Genomic DNA, 20,859 nt, shown 5'->3' with positions numbered 1-20,859 from the left:
TTCCTTCTAAGGTACTTGTAAAGAATAATCATGACCCCTCGCGAGTGACTTTTTTCCAGCAAAAGACATTTAGTTGCACTTAGTCTCTGCACTCTCTCCAGCTCATTTATATCCCTCTTAAGGACTGGAGTCCAAAACTGCCCCCATACTCCAGATGAGGCCTCACCAGGGACCTATAAAGAGGCAGAATTATGTTTTCATCCCTTGAGTTAATGCCCTTTTTTATACAAGACAGAACTTTATTTGCTTTAGTAGCCACAGAATGACAATGCACAGAATTAGACAACTTGTTATCTACAAAGACCCCTAGATCCTTCTCAATTAAGGAAACCCCCAACACACTGACATTTAGGGGGTTATTTATCAAAGGTCAAGTGCTCGAGTTTTTTATACCTCAAATGAACTCGAAAGAACACACTCTAATGATATCTTATTTAAGAAAAAATGTAAATGGGTAAAAACCCTGATTCTGCAAGTTTAAGTCCCGAAAACTCGAATTAATCGAGTTTTCCGCTGGGAAAAAACTTGAATCGTTTGAATCGTTGAATCGTTTTTTTGGGCGAAACACTTGGGTGTAACATCATGCCGGCTGTTGACATTTTCAAATGGTTCAAGGGACCTCTGCCATTGACTCCTAAATTACCTCGACAGGTTTTAGGTGGTGTATTTTTGGATTCAAGCTATTTCCAAGGTTGGGGTGAAAAAATCTTACATTTTTATTTTTTTTAACTGAAATGTTTTGACCAAAAATTACAACTCGAAAACATGAATTTTTGTGGAAAACACAACTCAAACCTTAATAAATCTTAGTGCATAACTTGCATTTATATTATTTTTGCCAAAGTGCATAACCTGCATTTATCAACATTGAACCTCATTTTCCAGTTTGCTGCCCAGTTTTCCAGTTTAGACAAATCACTGTGCAAAGTGGCGGCATCCTGCATGGAACCTATAGTTCTGCACAATTTAGTATCATCTGCACAAATAGAAACAGTACTTTCAATGCCCACCTCCAGGTAAACAACATTTACTTAGGGCGAAGTTAAATCCTTCGACTTCGAAGGATTTACCGTAATTCGTTAAATTGAACGATCGAAGGAAAAATCGATTCAAAGGATTTTAATCGATCGATCAAAAGAAGTTCCTTCGATCAAAAAAAGCTTAGAAAGCCTATGGGGACCTTCCCTCTGATAATAATTGCCCCACCCATTCTTGCTTCATTCATTTTCTTATTTATATGTTAAAAAATTGTATTAGATTCATATTACTGCTTGCTGCAATACCCTTTTCCATATCGATTTTAGCTTTTTTTGCATGATTTATTGACCTCCTCCTTGTACCTTATAAATGATTCGGCTGTACCAGCTAACTTGTAAGCCTTAAAAGCAGGTCTTTTCTTACCCACCTCAACACCAACGCTTCTATCCAACCACAATGGTTTTGTTTTTAGATGTCTTGCTTACAAAGGGAATATACTGACATGTATATCTGTTAAGCAACATTAAAAAGACATTCCATTTTCTTTCTGTGTCTTACCCCATGAAAAAATCAGATTAAATATAAAATTGTCCTTATAGTAGTCATCCGTGTGTTCAGTGCTTCTCAACGAGCCGCAGTCCCCATGCCAGATTGCAAGGATTCCAAGTAAATCAAAAATAGCCGGAGAGCACACCTTTATGTTTAAAAGGTTTTCATTTTTATTTCGCAGACACTCCTGCACAACATGTTTCGGCTACAACAACTTATAGAACTTATAAGTTGTTGTATCATTTTCTATCTTTACATTTTTTTTTACCTTACATACTGGCCTAAACACATAAATGTCTAACAATCAGCAGGTCCATTACACACACACCCTCAGCTGCACATTCCCAGCCTGGGAATATGCAGCTGAGCAACACTGAGATGGCTGGTTTTAGAGAAGGTACATGCACCCCAGCGAGGTGGTGACCGTAAACATCTTCTCTTACAAACTGAAGCACGATGGATACACAGGATGGACACTGTTGAACCTCGGGGAATGAATGAGGCTATGAGCTACAAATGCTTCCTATAAAGATAATCATTATAAAAGTAATTAGGAAAAAACTTTGTATGAGGTTTCTCTGATATGATAATTTCCTTTCTTCACAGACAATACATGGATTACATACCGACTAATTTTCACTTTATACTGCATTGAACGAAATGTTACTAAACTGGTAGGAAACTACTTTATTACTATTGGATACATTATTATAGGTTACTATTATGCTACATTTTGTATCGATTTACACTGCTACTCCTTTCATGGTGCTTACTTTAAGTAGGCCACAAGATGGCAGTACTGATTTAATCCAGATGTTTACTTGCACCTGGCCAGACTATGGAGCTGGTGCAAGAATTGTTGGTGGGGTGAAAGGGTAAATATCTTGTTTTTTTCACTGTATTTTATGCACCTGATGAAGGCTGTTGTAGCCGAAACATGTTGTGCAGGAGTGTCTGCGAAATAAAAATGAAAACCTTTTAAACCTAAAGGTGTGCTCTCCGGCTATTTTTGATTTACCCCATGAAAAGCCTTTCCCAGTTAAAATTTATTTATTTGATGTATTTGGCTTGGCTTTAGGCTTCAGGTCTCTGAGGAAGTACGTAGACACGAAACGCGTCAGACCTCGGACACTTTTACATATATGTAATGTTCAAATAAAGCTTATACCTTTTAACTATAACTCCTGACTTCGGCGGTCTGTTTGTGGGATCCGGAGTGCGCTGTCGCAAAAATGATTGCTATAATAGTTGCCAAGGGATTTTTAATGAGGATCACATGCCATTTTAATTGGTGGTCAGACTGGTCAGAAACTGACCAGCATGTCATGCGGTTGTAACAAAATTCAATCATATTAACAGTACATGTATCCCTTAAAGGGATGGTTCACCTTTAAGTTAACTTTCATTATGTTATAGAATTGCTAATTCTAAGCAACTTTTCAATTGGTCTTCATTATTAATTTTTTTTATAGTTTTTGAATTATTTGCCTTTTTCTTTATAAGCTTTCCATCTTTCAAATAGGGGTCACTGACCCCATCTAAAAACAAATGCTCTTTAAGGCTACACATGTATTGTTATTGCTATTTTTTTATTACTCAACTTTCTATTCAGACCCCTCCTATTCATATTCCAGTCTCCTAGTCAAATCAATACATGGTTGCTAGGGGAATTTGGACTCTAGCAACCAGATGGCTGAAATTGCAAACTGGAAAGCTGCTGAATAAAAAGCTAAATAACTCAAAAACCACAAATAATAAAAAATGAAAGCCAATTGCAAATTGTCTCAGAATATCACTCATTGCGTCATACTAAAAGTTAACACAAAGGTTAACAACTCCTTTAATATCTTGGAATTAAAAAAAATAATAATAATTGTACATGGCAAACGTGCTTAGAATAGCCCCTCATCAATTTTATATTCACTTATTTTAAAAGTTTTCTTATCCTTTAAGAGGCAGAACACCTTAGCATTAACTTATAGAATTAATGCAATTTACAGTTCGTCTTCATTTTCTATCTTTACATTTTTTTTTACCTTTCATACTGGCCTAAACACATAAATGTCTAACAATCAGCAGTTCCATTACACACACACCCTCAGCTGCACATTCCCAGCCTCACAAGCACTGACAAGCCTCATAATTATCTGGGCAAACCAGAAATGGGAAACCAGCAGTATTTTTAGACATTACAATATGGGGGTGGGGGGGGAAGGACCAATAAAAGAAATGATAATGTCAAAGAAAATAAAATGAGACAATGAATGAAAATGACAGGATGGAGAATGAAAAACAGCAGAATACATTGGGGCAGAGGGTGGGAGAAACCAGAAGTCAGAACTATAAAGCAGAACCTCACCCAACCCAATATGACAAGAGAATGGAGAGGATAAACGAATGCAGGCCAGGAGCAGGCCAAGCCAGCCAGGCACCCTAGGCAACCTGATCAGCCAGCTCTCTGCCCCCACCTCGTGCATACATGCAGCGCAACTGCACATGCCAATGTGGGCAGGCGCCCTAGGCAGCCTGGCCCGGCAAAGCGCCCAATACGTGAGTGTGCATGCCCGAAAAGACACAAGTGCGAATGCGCGAAAAAAAGCACCTTCGTTTTTCGCGCATGCACACTAGTATTTTTTGCGCAGACAAGCGATGAAGAGACAAGGGTTCAGAACAGGAGTAGGTGGTAGAAGAGGTACGTGGTGGTGCCCCCTGGCTGCTGAGCCCTAGGCACATGCCTTTTCTGCTTACCCCTAGTCCCAGCCCTGATGCAGGCACATAATATACACACCCTGAATAATGAGATAATAATGAGATGAGCCTGTGTCAGTAGGACAGTTATATACACACAATACAATATACCACCTCTATGTTTTGTCTATAGTCTGTGAAGTGAACTGACATTCCTATGGGTCCCTCTACTGGCAAACACCCCACATGTACCTTCTCAATTCTCTTACACAAACTCCCCAAAGGCCCTTCTGCTCTTCTGTTCTGAACAGTCTTCTTCTCCGCTTCTTTTTTTCAGAGGTTCTTATTGCTTAAAGTTGCTGTTTGGTTTAGGAGTCAATGGTGCAGAGATGAAGAACATGAGGTTCAATACGTTACTTTTTATATGCAGAGCAACACACTCTGGCAACTACAGCAGCAGCAGAGGAGGAATGAGACTAGACATGAGTCTGTACCTGTTTCCATGGCCTTTTTCCAACAGTAAAAGCTTCTCTAGAGCTGTCAGGTTGTGTTTTCTGTCAAATTGGTTTATATTTTTAAAGCTGCAGCAGGTTTACAAAAAAGAAACCCCACAAGGTAAGGGTTGGGGATTAGTTTTTGCCTGTCCTAAAAGCAATGCCACATAGTTACAAATGTCTGTAGATGTACATATGAAAACAAAATTCCAAGCAATGGGGTCTTACCCCACTCCAATAGAGAAATCCTCCAGCAAGTTGCTTGAATGGTCCAGGGCCCCTCTCACTTCCTGCTAGGGTTGCACCTTTTCTGGAAAAAAAAATACCGGCCTTCCTATATATTTATCTTTTTTCCCTATTAATAACATTGGGATCAACCATCATTTTAACCGGCCAGGCTGGTAAAATACCGAGCAGGTGGCAACCCTACTTCCTATAAGTGATATCATAAGAAAATGTCACCAGCAGTGAAAAGATTTAATTAGTCAGGAAAAGTATTTATAGACCATGATATGTTGGGAAATGTGAGGACTTAAAGAGATGCCACTAGAGGCTACAAAGCGCTTATGTTCAGCAAGGTGCAGTTTATGGCCCCTGCTAAGCTTGACCAGGAGTTTCCACCAACTAAACTTTAAGACACAAGAGATTATCAGTTCTGCTCCTGAGACTCCAGCACCACCAAGTTGCACAAGTTTCCAGTGACACGAGCCTGAAAGCTTGATTTATATTTAGCATGTTTCTTGGGGATTTTGGTTGGAAATCTAGCTTTAAATTTGTTTTTACCTTTGTGTTTTCTTGAAGTAACCAAAAACATAGAATTCTACGTGTAGAAAATCAAGGAGCCATTTATACCTGATTATGCACATTTGGAGAATGGGGGATTAGATCTGAACAGCTGCCAAATCTCCAGCCTACACAGTCCCCTGAGCAGTTTGACTCCTTCTAATGAAACTGGAGGGGAATTGTAGATACAAAACACAGTTTGAAGAGCAGCAGGGGTGTGTATTAGAGACATTTTGCAGGCTGTCAGGGTTACAAGTGGTCTAGTCTAGGGGTGCACATAAATTAAATCCAACCCTATAGACAGGGAGGAGTGTGAAAGAGAAAAGAGAAGTGAGGAGCATATTATTCTGGGGGAGGGTAAAGCCACCATTGGGCAGGGTCATTGAGGAGGTACAGGTATGGGACCTGTTATCCAGAATTCTTGGGGCATGGGGCTTTCCAGATAAGATATCTTTCTGTAATTTGGGACTCAATACCTTAAGTATACTAGAAAATCATATAAACATTAAATAAAGCCAATAGGCTGATTTTGCTTCCAATAAGGATCAATTATATTGTAGTTGGGATAAAGTACAAGCTAGTTTTTTATTATTACTGAGAAAAAGGAAATAATTTGGATTATTTGTGTAGCCTGCCCTTGAGTGCACTTGGCTGTGGATCTGTTGATTAGTGTGACCAAGTTAAACTGCTTGTAATGTGCCTCAGGACCCCAGTGTAGACATGCAACTCCCTGCAACTCCCGGTACCTGGCGTAGTTCGGTGCAGCAGGAGATTCAGTCAGACAGGTTTCTTTGCAGTAAAACAACTTGTTCATTTAACAGGAAACTGGTGCAATGGAGTAATTCACATGTACTGAGATGTCCACAGAGTAATAGTAACAGGATAGTGTTAGACAACAATAATCCCTCCAGGGAATACAAGGTGCTTCAGGTGAGCTAATTCACAATGCAAGTAACTTTTTAGCAGCAATAATAGACCAGGATAATTACCACTCTCACTAGGCAATATCTCTCTGGATGAACACTTGGGTTTGCGTTTAGTCCTGCCCTATAAAGTGCAACCAATAATTACTAGTAGATCAATTGGATAAATGAATTAACTTCAATAAAACTAAAGTGCAGTGCAGTAGTCAATTGATTTGTGTTATCAGATAATTAAAAATTCATACTTATATAAGGATAAAGAAAAATGAATTGTGACCAGGCTAAATTAATTAGACAATCTGCCCATAATTCATGATATGATAGTAGGAAAAGGAAATAGGAGAGGGTGGAGTTGTGCCGTTAACTACTGCCTGAATTGTTACTATCCCCGGGACACCACAAAGCTGGAGAAGGCGGGGGAACTGGGACTGTGGTCTCAAATTGTATATGCCCTAAACTACTGAAGAAGAATGAACTAATCCTCTAAAACCACAAATCCTCGGTCCCTTGGAGTAGCAGTAGAAGGAGAGAAGGTTGAAATGAATTGAGCAAATGGTCGCTTAAACGCCACCCCAAACCCCCAATTCCAGACTGATATATTAATAAACCATTGCTAATGTAGGGACCTTAAGGGTTAATTTCCCCTCCAGCCTTGTGGCCTGAGATATGGATTTTCTGCCTGAAGTTTCCAGGGGCAGAGCCTTTGGATTGGTGCAGCATGACTGATCCCAAAAGGAACCACAAGGTGGTGCTGTGCAACCATATAAAAGGGGATGCCATGCGCTCAGTCAGATTACAATTACAATTTACAGTGATTACTGTTATCTGCTGCAGAACTCTGTTTCACTGTGGAGATAGTGACACCACCGGCAAAATGAGAGAGAGTGCTATAGACTTGCCAAGGCTGGGCAGGATCCTCCAGTGCCTTGATAACTCAACTAGGATGGTTTGGAGTTTGGATTTGCCGGATTTCTGTATACACCTTTGGAGAGGGTGAGAGATGCAGTTCAGCATGGATGTCGTGAGAGCTCGCGCTATAGACAGCGTTGGGAGCTGGAATAATCTGGATGCCTGCTTCATCTCTGTGTGAGTCTGCCTGGAATGGTAAAGGAAGAGGATCTAGGATGTTTCTGTGTGTGCTTGACTGGGAGAGTCTGGAGCTTATAAAGAACCTTCATCGCTGGTGATGCCTATCAGCTCTGTGTGAGACTATCATCTGTATGACTCCCTTGGGTGAGTGTTACCTTTGGGAAGGGTAGGAAAGGATGAAGATCCAGCGATCTCCTGTTTATGGAAACAGGCTGTTTGTGAGCCTGCCACGTGGGAGCAACACTACTCCTGTGGGAAAGCATGTGGGCAGGTAGCGCTACCTAGAACTGTACTCTTTTGGGGACAAGGGATGGAACTCTTGGTCTGCCAAAAGGAGTAGTGCGGGACTTTGCCTGGTGGGGAATCACCAGGACTGGACTGCAACATGTTCTAAGGTAGTGGGTCATGCTTTAAATACATTTATGTGTAAAAAGTTACCTTTTACTTCCCCTTTAAACTTGCACTTATTTTATATAAAGTTATATTTGTTATATAATAAAGTGTGTGATTGATTTGGTTCCTAATGGGACTATCCTCAGGTGTATTCCAGGACCCATTAGGTGGAGGAACTGCTAGAGTAAGAGTTTTCCCAGTACCTTTCACCTTGCAAAGGGAACTCAGGACCCGAGTTGGTAACCTTGGCACCAGGGGGGTCGCCAACAGGGTGTTATACTAAAATCACATTGAATTTCTTCTAACAGTTAGTTTAAAACCAAATAAATAGCTAAGAGATTTTGCACGAAATCTCAAGTATTTATTTGGTTTATTTATTTGGTTAACCCGTGAATAGGTTAGCGTAACTGGGCCCAGTTATGTATCATGTGGACTACAGTATATTGGGAAAACTAATAGACCACTATGAGACTGTATCAGAAAACATATAAGGAATATAGAGAAGGGAATGGAGACACATACTGTAGTGTGTCAAAACATTGGTGGCAAGTGGCACATGATAAACCCAAACGGCCTAAAATTTAATAGAACAAGTTAAAAGAAACTGGAGGCTAGTTGATTTGATAAATGAGACTCTAAGGGTAGAATTACATGGACGATTTGGACGCGTTTTAGGCGGATCCGACGCACTGCACCAAAACGCAAGTGTCAAGTCGGATGCGACGGAAAACAAGGTATTAGGTACAAGTGTCGGATGGCGTTGCAGCGCTCGTCCGGTGCGACACGACTGTCAGATGCAAATGCTGCACTCTGCGTCTGCCTCCGACGTCAGATGAACCATCCGACATTCCTTTGGTTTACCTTGTTTTCTGTCGCATCTGACTTGACGCCTGCGTTTTGGCGTAGCGCGTAGGATCCGGCAAAAACGCATCCAAATCGTCCGTGTAGTTCTACCCTAAGATGTGAAAGCAATTGGATATATAACATGGGATCATCTGTACTGAATGGGTTAAATACAGAAACAAAGGTCATTTCTATGATGAATGGAAATGTTTATAAATATTTGTAAATATCCAGAAAACGTGGTACAAATTTTTTTTTGCGTAAATCTTACGAGTTTTTTTAAAAAAAATCTTTAAAATAGAACATTTACTGTGTATATGTTGTATAAATATTTTTGTATGTCTATAATATGAATATATTGCACGCAGTATACCACCGATATTTAAGCATGGATTAATAGGAAACAAGGGGTTAAAGTAAGATGATATTATAGCTAAATATACCGAAGTTTAAGTAACAGGAAAATGGAACTGTACAAATAAGCAAATGGGTAGTGTTGTGTTCATGCATTACCGTGCCAACGAAGGCTATATGAATAGGAGAGCGCCAGTTGCCATGCAACGCTATGTAATGCCACGAAATGCGTAAGGCCAATGATGTCAATCAATGATCAGGAAGCCCCCACAGACAAGCTTCTGTGGTGATCAGGGTCAGACTGGATGATTGGGGGCCCACTGGGTTACACACCTCCAGGGGCCCCCGCGTTGCACATGCACACATGCCACCACACTGATCTTCTTTTCAGTTTTCTTTATGGGCAGCCAATCAGGGAGTGGGTTTGGGCCGGTGATGGCCCACCAGGGCTTTTCCCGGTTTCCCGCCGGCCCAGTCCGACCCTGGTGGTGATACACTAAAGGGCAGCTTCAATGGGACGTGGCATAAATATGCTTTTAACTATGACACTATGCAAGTGTATTTTAAATATTTCACTATTGCTGCTGCATATTATCCTACACCAGAAGGTGAGTTGTGTTGCAGGATAAGATTCAGGATAAGGTGCATTTGGTCTCCACACGTGGTATATTTAATAATTCCCTCTGAGCACAAAAAGAGGTGTTGTTTCAAACAATATCTCACTATATATTCTCTTTGTTTATTTCCTGGGCCTTTGGCGCTGACTCCTATTGCAGGTGCATTAACACTAGCGATTGTAGCCAGGTGCATTAACACTAGAGATTGTAGCCAGGAACTATTGGAAAGTACCTACGTTGGGCTACAGAGTGGGCCCTTTAAATATTTGAATTTCGTGCCGACGCGTGATGACGTCCGAGCGTTCGCTCCATTCCTATCAGAGATGCGACGGATCACTCATCAGCACGCAGAAAGGAGGACGCGGTGTCCCCGTTGCACCCCCGGTAGACCACCAGGTACTTTCCTCACACCCTGTTATGAAATATAAAGATTTAAGTCACCAAAAAGTTCCATGATAAAGTGAGCGGAGTGCTTTTATACAGGTCATGGAACTCTGAAACGACTTCTAATATCCTCATTTTTAACAACGGGGGGTACTTTATTATAATTCACAAGTTTCAGTGAGTCATGTGACAGTAATTACATCACTAAGCACCTATTATACTGATGACATCACTATGTCATTTATAAGGATGAACTTTACAGAACATTCATGGTTCTTGAGATACAAAGGTCAGACTGACTTACTTGAATTACTATTTGCTGACATTAACATGACATAGCCTATGATTAAGTGTGTGTGACATGAAACGCGTAAGGCTGTGGACACAATAAACTCTTTTTACTTTCAACTGACTGCCTGGTGGAAGTTTGCCTTGCTCCAAAGAAAGTTTGGGCTCCATGATTATACTGAATTGATGCTGAACAGAATATTCCTGTAATTACCCTCAAACAAGAGCAAAGCTGGCCATACACAAAGAGATTCGCCCGTCTGTCGACATCGCCAAACGAGCGGATCTTTTCCCCTGATATGCCCACCAACAGCAGGGCTATATTGGGGTAATCCGAACATTCGGCCCTAGGAGCAATGAGCTGCGACGGTTTAAAAATTAAAACTTTCCGACCGATATCGTGGCCAGATATCGATGGGGAAGACCCGTTGGAAGCCTCCATACACAGGCAGATAAGCTGCCAAATTGGTCTAAAGGACAGATATGGCCACCTTTATTCGTTCTACTACAATTACATGTGTCACTGATGATCCTGCAGGTTTCATATACAACTCCTATATTAACAACTTGACATTTAGGTTACTTTGTGTGTATTCACAAGGATAGCTCTGCATTTATTGCTCCTGTTTGTTCAATGTCCACAAAACCTATGTGAAATTCCATCAACAGAAAACTGGAAGGAGAGTGGTCCCTGACAAGTTGTAGTCGGTGTCCAGATGAATTATATAGTTGGTAACATGAAACGCGTCAGAGATGTGCAGGACCATGGTATGAGGAAGACTCATGTTTGTTGAACCAAAACTACCTGTAGATATTCCTGTTTATAAGAGGATTGTCTCTGATAGGTTATGTTACATTCAGTTACACTGTGCCCCAAAACAAAGAACAAACACACCCAGTATTCTTTTAAGAAATTACACTTTATTCTGTGTAATGCTTTCCGTAAATATAAAATCTAATATATACAAAATACTCACACATTCATATATTCTCTATAACAAAAAGAGCACTAAGAAACATATCCATACGCACACACACACCTTCAATACTTGTATCCATCTGTAATGCAATCGTTAACAGCTTTACACATACTCAATGCCTCAGGGACAATTCCAAGTACTACTCAGAATCATTTAAAGCTTTTATACATGGCAGGTATTGGCTGCATAATTGTGCCCAACTCTGTGCCTTTCGTGATGGATTTAGAACAGTTTCATACATACTTGTAGCACTTGTAGTTGTAGTTGTAGCAAAGTTCACTTTGTTCAAGAGTTCATCAAGTTCAAAGGAGACATATTGTGTAAAAAGCCAAGAATATGCCAATTCAATATATTACATATTAGTAAATATAAAATATATTAAATATAGAAGGAATGTGCTTAAAAAGGTAATAATGTTGTGGGTTGATTTTTTTTTAAATTTTCTGCAAAAACCCCCGCTAGTCCCGCCCCCTCTGTTCCAAATTGCCTGACCATTTTTCAAAAGTCTGAAAAACAGGCAGTCTTGCACCCTGCTTCACGCAAGATTTCCCCTGCCCCTCCGTATCACTGACTGATTCAGCCACGATTCGGCTTTTTCAGCAGGATTCGGATTCGGCTGAACTCTTGTTCCTGCCAGAACCAAATCCGCATATGCAAATAAGGGGCGGGAGGGAAATCGGATGACTTTTCGTCAAGTAATCTCCCACTTTTTCCTTTCCCAACCATAATTTGCATATGTAAATTAGGATTCGGGATTTGGCTGAATTCCAAATAGTGGATTCGGTGCATCCCTAATATTTACATATGGTTCAGTGTACGATTCACAGTGTTTTAATGTACCTTGTCATGGTATATGTTGTATACGAAGTACTGTCATTTTTTCTATTTTTCCCAGTTTCACAACTTCCCCTTGTTAATAAAATTGAAGCTCTCTAATCTGGTCTGGTGGATTAATGAAGGAAGGAGTTTAGCTGTATGTAAAAACTACACACGACCCCATGTCCAACACGTAGTGAGGACAGAACACAGAGACCATAAAAGATCTCCAATATAGTGGCCATGATGATCATTTTCAGGCCAGAGTGAAACATTATAGAATTCATTATTGCCTACAAGACTGGGGAGATATTAATTCATGCAATACGTCTCCTTTGAACTCTTTCCAGTGAACCCCAGTAAATATACAGACCAATCTATACCCATACATATAAACACACCTATAGTAACTGTACATCCTAATAAGTTTGGATTTTGTTATTTTCCAAGAAATCAGCCAAGCCACTTTTAAAAGCTTCCATCTCAACATTATTAAAAATAATGGATTCAAAATAAGTAAGTGAAAGTGTAAAAGTAAAATGCAGTCAAAACAGGAAAACAAAGAAATAATTGGCTCTTACACAAAAAAAAAGTAACTTAGGCTGAATGTCTATAGAGTTTACAAACTTTACAAACCTGCATAGACTTCTAGTGAGGCTCCAATGCCCATGTGATGATCTGCAGAACATGGGGAGCAACTAGGGGCAACTTCAGAGGCACAGATCTTCCCTGTTAAATGTCAGGGGTAGATTTGGACTGGCACACAACCCCCAAAAAGGGGTAATTTATTTAGACGGAAGTGCAGTTTTGGTCAGTATTTACTGAAAGCGTGTTCAACTTACTGGTGGTTTGAATGTAAAGCTGGAGTTGCCAAACAAGTGTCTCTCCCCCCCCAATATGTCCACAATGAGCTGGGCAATGTTGTGCTGATACGTTAGTTTGGCCATCAACAGTGGGATGTAGGCCGTGGGGGCTTGTCCTCTCCCCAATCAATATCTGTCTGATTATTGGCCAGATGTTGGTCAAGTTGGCCAGGGATTAGAGTAAATTCATGACTCATTTGCCTCCTTCAGTCCCTGGTGGTAACTGATAATTCCCCTTTACCCCAAAGAGGACGAGTAGGTGCAATGGAGGGGTCTGATAAGTCCATCTGGTTCTCTGTCCATAGGCTGTGACCCCCCCACCCACCATTTCCCATTGAAAACTGGTCCGTATTTTATTTAAAAAAGGGGAGATATGATTTAGTGCCCAGCTCTAATGTAAAACTCCCTTTACTCTGAGATAGGGACAGTGGGAAAAAAATTCTAATGTTTCCCTTGAGTCCCATGATCAGATGAGTTACAGTCATTAGGAATGTGTCCTGCACAGGCCCTGACTAGTAATCTGTAGGTTTTGGTAAATGCCAGAGGGGCTGCTGTAAGTTGCAATAGACACAATTTATTGGGCTGGTGGGGGGCTGCTTGGGCCTCTGTGTACTTGGAATGCCAGGGCCTATTGTGAATCCCAGTCTGGGCCTGGTCATGCAGAAGATATTCCATTCAATGGGACTGAGGGAACATTTCCATAAGTGACATGATCAGATGAATTCCAGCCATAATGGGAGATTCCTGCAGCAGATATTCCATTCACTACAAATTATGAAAAAGGAGATTTCATTAAGCAATGATTGAACTTCAAATTCTGTGTAAGCAGCCAATAAACCTGCCTGTGCAGATCTATATAAGATCCCCAAGATCTAAGTATTTTAACCAACTAGATAGGCTGCACTCTGGCAGTGCCATATAACATTCCCAGTGCTGAGGTAGAATTATCTGATATACCTCCAGGGAATTTGGCAGGGTTATTAAACTTATTAGGGGTCTTTAACAACCACGGGGGGGGGGGTAAGTGAAAGAGCACTATTTACTAACACTTGGCCCTGGAATTGTAGTTCTCTCCACAGAACACTGGGTCAATAATATGGTGCTTAGCAAAAAGAATCCCAAGGCACACAGGTTCAATGCAAGCAAGCTGCCTTGCGTGTTTATTGCGAAATGCAACGTTTCGGGGTTACGCCACTTTCTCAAGCGTGACCCTGAAACTTTGCATTTCGCAATAAACACGCATTGACCCTGTGTGCCTTTGGATTCTTTTTGCTAAGACTTTTGTGAGGCGGCCGATCCTCTAACTTTGTGCACCAGGTATCGTTTTACTAATTAGCAGAGGGTGTGCGGGAGCCAAAGTTGAATCAATAATATGGTGCCTCATGCAGAAAGTAACATCAGCGCTGCACCTCCTTCTGCTCTCTAACACACAAGTTAGGGTTTGATAGGGGGCAGATTGAGGGCAGGCCCGGACTGGCAATCTGTGGGTTCTGGCAAATGCCAGAGGGGCTGCTATAAGTTGCCATTGACAGTCAGTATTTAGTGGGCTGCTGGGGGCTGTTTGGGCCTCTGGGTACCTGAAATGCCAGGGCCTATTTTAATTCTCAGTCTGGACCTGATTGAGGGGACCGTATGCATCTCCTCCCGACCGCCGCTTTAGGATCTAAAGAGCACTAGAATCATACAGCAGTGAATTGGTCTCTGTGTTGTGAAATGGGATGCTGTAAATGACCCTTATAATTTTATGCTAATTAATGTAGAAGGCTCTTGAGAAAACCAGGGGCCATATCAATTAATTGGAAGGCCTTACCGAGCCCTGAAATTTGACGCAAAAACTCTCAAAAACAAAAGCAAAGATCTGATTGGTTGCTTGGAGCAACATCACCGGTAATTATTTACTCCCCTTTTTACAAAGCATGATAAATAGATGCCCGTTTGCTTAGTAACCCATAGCAACCAATCAGTATGTAGCTCATTAGATGCTAAGGGTTAACTGGACGTGGTAGATACATAGTAGTCCAACCAGCTTCTCCTGTGCAAATGATGAGCTGCCCTTTAGTCTCATGAGAAGTCGATAGAGAAAGAGGCAAAGGAAAAGCAGCTGTCTCAATTCCCTACGGATAAAGAGACTACACCCCAGAAATTTATGGGTATATATATATCTGCTTGGCAAAGTTGTTCTGTTTTAATTCACACCTGGACACTACTAATTCACTCTTTAAATTATCATATTATATAAAACTCTTGAATTTCCTTCTGCTTAGGAAAAAAATAAGAAACATTTCTCAAATCTTTCCTAAGCAGAAGAACATCAGAGCAGCCTCTTTCTTTCTCCTGACAACTTCCTTGACTACTTGGTTGTCAGAATGGTCAGAAACTGACCAACAGGTGGTGCTGTTGTAATAAAATGAATTCATTTTAACAGTACATGTATCCCTTGATATTTTGGAATTTAATAAATATAAATAATGAATTTACATTACAAAAAGTGCTTAGAATAGCACTCATCAATTTTACATTCACTAATTTAAAAGGTTTACTTATCCTTTAATGAAACTAAGGGATCAACTAATGTATCAGTTTACAACAGTTACTGCCCCCCCCCCAAGCAGCTTTAGAAAGACATAAGGAGAAAAATGAAACTTTAAACTACAATATTAGAAAAACGTTCACAAATAGAAGGTTGGTGAAAAAAGCATTTATGTCTGGTGAACTGTCTGAACCAACTGAACTGCAAAAAGTGTTGGAAGGTGAACAGCCCCTTTAAGACATGATTCTACGTTATAGAAAGAGACCTGTGCCTGGGAGATCCCAGTAATACATCCTAACATGACAGTATGACAATTACTCACCTGAGTCACACTGAGCTGCCCGGAGTTGTTCTGCAAATGAAGGAGAGAGATCAGGTTAGTAATGCGGTGACAATATTTACTGACCACCCACAATTTTGCCCCCCTAAGCTTATGCACCATGTATGTTTGCTTTTACACAGCAGCCAGGCTGTTATGATGTTTCATTTCATTCAGTAGTTTCCCATCATTAGTAGAATCCTGAAGATCCATTATAAACAGAACAGACCCAATTTATGTTCCAACCCAGAAGATTTTTGGCCAGACATCGATCGGGGAGACCAGTTGGAAGCCCCACACACGGGGAGATAAACTGCTCAATTAGTGTAAAGGACCAATATCGGCAGCTTTAATCTGCCAGTGTATTGTCACCTTTTACTACAGCTAAGCCGCTCATGTATGGTCTCATTCTATCCCAACTAGATTACCGTAATCTGCCTTCCAAACTGCCATTTTGCCCCACTAGAGAGGGATTAAAAGTAGATATAAGTGTATATAAATGAGACCCAGTGGTAGTTGCAGAGAATATTATATGAATACATGTTACATAATGCAGTTCATTAGGATATCAGGCAGCAATTTGCACTTACTTATCACGTCATCTTTTGTTCCTAAAACACAAAAAGAAATGCATTAAGCATAGTATTTATAAAATATGGGTACAGCACCCGCATTACCCCTGAACTAGGAACTGGAAGTTACACGGCAGCGTCACCCACTGTAACCTGCAGCACTTAATTCCCTCCTAATTGTGTCTATAAGAGAGTTGCGGAATTTTACTCTTCACTCTTTGATAAATATACACCTATAACTTCATAATCTCAAAAAAATATATAATTTATTACAAAAACCATCTTATTTTAGGGATTCCCAGACAATCCCTATACTTATTGGGGTGGCTTTAATGTATTCCCAGGTGACCCAATGCAAGATGGGGAATTTGATTCTAAACCATAATAATCAGGCTGTTATGTCTCCTCTTTCATTCAGTAGTTTCCCATCATTAGTAGAAACCTGAAGACCCATTATAAACAGAACAGACCCAATTTATGTTCCAACCCAGAAGATTTTTGGCCAGACATCGATCGGGGAGACCAGTTGGAAGCCCCCACACACGGGGAGATAAACTGCTCAATTGGTGTAAAGGACCAATATCTGCCCATAGATGCAAAGATCTGATATTGAAAGAATCCCTCCCTTTCTTTCATGTACTATAGCTAAGCCTCTCATGTATGGTCTCATTCTATCCCCACTAGATTATCGTAATCTGCCTTCCAAACTGCCATTTTGCCCCACTAGAGAGGGATTAAAGGACAAGGAAAGTCTAAAATAGAATAAGGCTAGAAATGCTGTATTTTGTATACTAAACATAAGCATGAACTTACTGCACCACAAGCCTAATCAAACAAATGATTTATGCTTTCAAAATTGGCCACAGGGGGCTGTCATCTTGTAACTTTGTTATACATCTTTGCCTGACCCTGACCTTGCACATGCTCAGTGTGGTCTGGGCTGCTTAGGGATCATCATAAACAAAGCTGCTTGAGTTCTGCATGGCTGGTAAGTAAGGCGGGGGCTCCCCCTGCTGTTCATAAGTATGATTGTTTCCCTGCTCAGCAGTTAGGGACCATCTGACAATTCCTATCCACAGCAGTAAATGAAGGGAAAATTTCACTGCATACAGTCAGGTTTCTTATGAAAACTGTACATTTTTTAATTAAAGTATATTGGAGATAGGTTTCTTTTTCATTAAAGAAAGTAAAAATGGGATTTTATTTTTTTGCCTTTCCTTGTCCTTTAAAAGTAGATATAAGTGTATATAAAGGAGACCCAGTGGCAGTTGCAGAGAATATTATATGAATACATGTTACATAATGCAGTTCATTAGGATATCAGGCAGCAATTTGCACTTACTTATCTCTTCATCTTTTCTTCCTGAAAACCAAAAAGAAATGCATTAAGCACAGTATTTATAAAATATGGGTATAGCACCCGCATAACTCCTGAACTAGGAACTGGAAGTTACACGGCAGCGTCACCCACTGTAACCTGCAGCACTTAATTCCCTCCTATTTGTGTCTATAAGAGAGTTGCGGAACTTCACTATTAACTTCACTCTTTGATAAATATACCCCTATATTTTCATAATCTCAAAAAAAAAATTTAATTTATTACAAAAACCATCTTATTTAACGGATTTGCAGACAGTCCCTATACTTATAGGGGTGGCTTTAATGTATTCCCAGGTGACCAAATGCAAGATGGGGAAATTGATTCTAAACCATAATAATCAGGCTGTTATGATGTTTCCTCTTTCATTCAGTAGTTTCCCATCATTAGTAGAATCCTGAAGACCCATTATAAACAGAACAGACCCAATTTATGTTCCAACCCAGAAGATTTTTGGCCAGACATCGATCGGGGAGACCAGTTGGAAGCCCCACACACGGGGAATTACTCGTAAACTCATTTTTTTTTACCGACAATTTTTAAGACATATAAGGCTCTCCAAAATGAAAATGTCAGACAAATTGTCGTTTAAAAAGTCTTGGTAAATGTTGTTTGTACGATGAAAAGATATACAACATTTTAAAAAATTGTCAGACTTACGAGACATTCAGAGATGGTAACATCTGCCTTTGTGAATTTGCCGTTCGTACGACATTTTACAAATTTGTCGACCGCCACTTCTGGGTCACTTTTTTTACCGACACTTTTGTGAATTCCCCCCATAGAGTTTAAGCATAAAGTCTACACTATATTAAGCATGTTACGTTAATATTGTTGTATTTTTACAAAATGCATTTAAGGCTCAAGGCCTCATTTATCCCAAATGGTTCAATGCAATTTAACCTGTTCATCCATTTAGCTTCACGTTGCAATAACATTTTCTTCCTGTCGCCTCCTCACAGTGGTCTTTCTATTTGCTCAAGTACCATCCACCTAAGACTGGCTGCATTATGGCTGCATTATACTTGGCTGTATTAAAATGTTTCCCCACTGGAGTATGTGTTTTCTTTTCCGCTGGATTGAATGCAATTATAGACCTCTTGTGTTCACTTATCTGTACGCTCACATTACGGGAGGTTTGCCCCACGTACAACATACCACAAGGGCACTTTAGGGCATAAACAACCCAATCTGAATTGCAAGTAAAATATTGCTTTACAGGAATTTTATTGCCATTTTGTGGGATATGATCTCCCTTGATGATCGAGTGGCAGCTACTACAATTAAGACAGGGGAAAGTACCATTTTTTGGTGTGCTCAGAAATCTTGTAGTAGATTTCTGTGTACCAATATCCGCTCTAACCAAATAGTTGGACATATTTCTCCCTCTTTTATATGAAAAGAGTGGGTATTCCCGGAATAATTTGCCAAAATTGTGGTCTTGTCCTAGGATGGACCAATGCTTTCTTACAATTTTTTCGATTTGTTTATTTGGGGCCCCGTATTCAGTCACAAAGGGTATCCTTCTGTCACCTTTACCTGCCCTCTTTTCTCTCAGTAGTGATGCCCTGGGTAAGGCTAGGACCTCATCCCTTATTCCACACAGTATATCATTATCATATCCTCTGGCTACAAACTTACTTATTAACTTGCCAGCAGCCTCTAATTATTTTGTATCATCTGAGGCTATTCTCCTGACTCATAAAAATTGTCCCTTAGTAATACCTTTTATTGTGTTAGGGGCATGAAAGCTATCGGGCCTCAGTATGTTATTCCATTCTAATGGTTTGCTGTACAGTTCAGTGGTAATTTAACCATACATATTAACTTTAACATCTAAATAATGGATGCTAGTTGTACTGTACTCCGCACTAAATTTGACAGTGGGGTGCTGCTCATTTAAGCAATTCAAGAACTCCAAAAGATGTTTTTCAGTGGATTTCCATATTATGAAAACACCGTCCACATATCTATAGTAGCAGGCAATTTCATCATTGAATCTCAAATTTTCCAAAATTCAGCCTTTTTCTAATACACACATGAAAATGTTTGCATAGCTCGGGGCTAGGTTACTCCCCATTGCTGTGCCCTGTGTCTGTATGTAGTAACTCTCTGCAAACCTGAAGTAATTCTTTCTTAGAACCAATGGCATCAGTTCAAGAAGTAAGTACACTTTGTGGTGGGCAATAGGTTCTAACAATCGCATTTGTTCAGTATAGTGTTTTCCCTCCTCGTGAGGAATCGAAGTATATAACGATTGCACATCGATGCTACATAGTATCCACTCAGGGTCAATGTTGCCAATTGTTTCCAGGCGGTTCATAAAGTCAGTTGTGTCTTTTAAACATTGGAGTATTTTCTCAACAATACATTGTAAGAATGTGTCAACATATTGGGACAATGGTTGAAGTACAGACCTGCGGAGTACAGTACAACTAGAATCCATTATTTAGATGTTAAAGTTAATATGTATGGATAAATTACCACTGAACTGTATAGCAAACCATTAGAATGGAATAACATACTGAGGCCCGATAGCTTTCATGCCCCTAACACAATAAAAGGTATTCCTAAGGGACAATTTCTACGGGTCAGGAGAATAGCCTCAGATGATACAAAATACTTAGAGGCTGCTGGCAAGTTAATAAGTAAGTTTGTAGCCAGAGGATATGATAATGATATACTGTGTGGAATAAGGGATGAGGTCCTAGCCTTACCCAGGGCATCACTACTGAGAGAAAAGAGAGCACGTAAAGGTGACAGAAGGATACCCTTTGTGACTGAATACGGGGCCCTATGTAAACAAATCAAAAAAATTGTAAGAAAGCATTGGTCCATCCTAGGACAAGACCACAATTTTGGCAAATTATTCCGGGAATGCCCACTCTTTTCATATAAAAGAGGGAGAAATATTTCTAACTATTTGGTTAGAGCGGAAATCTGCTTTCGCAGCACACCAAAAAATTGTATTTCCCCTGTCTTAATTGTAGTAGCTGACACTCGATCATCAAGGGAGAT

At 40.2% G+C, this 20,859-nt stretch overlaps 1 protein-coding gene across 2 annotated transcripts in view; it reads right to left on the bottom strand.

Moving 5' to 3' along the window:
* Positions 1–11,284: 11,284 nt before the first annotated feature.
* Positions 11,285–20,859, bottom strand: part of LOC108699408 (putative selection and upkeep of intraepithelial T-cells protein 1 homolog) — a 46,970-nt gene continuing 37,395 nt past the window's right edge. Inside the window, exons 8-11 of one of the 2 annotated variants that reach the window (XM_041573594.1) lie at positions 17,806–17,826; positions 16,482–16,502; positions 15,895–15,924; positions 11,285–13,807 (exon numbers count right to left, since the gene is read on the bottom strand). In XM_041573594.1, the coding sequence (XP_041429528.1) occupies positions 13,698–13,807; positions 15,895–15,924; positions 16,482–16,502; positions 17,806–17,826 (182 nt within the window). In that variant the 3' untranslated portion in view covers positions 11,285–13,697. The remainder of the gene's footprint in view (positions 13,808–15,894; positions 15,925–16,481; positions 16,503–17,805; positions 17,827–20,859) is intronic. The other variant, XM_041573595.1, reaches the window with a different exon arrangement.

The sequence above is a fragment of the Xenopus laevis genome, chromosome 8L (assembly GCF_017654675.1).
Source record: "Xenopus laevis strain J_2021 chromosome 8L, Xenopus_laevis_v10.1, whole genome shotgun sequence".
NCBI classification, from domain to species: domain Eukaryota; kingdom Metazoa; phylum Chordata; class Amphibia; order Anura; family Pipidae; genus Xenopus; species Xenopus laevis.
This window is presented reverse-complemented; position numbering and strand designations above follow the sequence as displayed.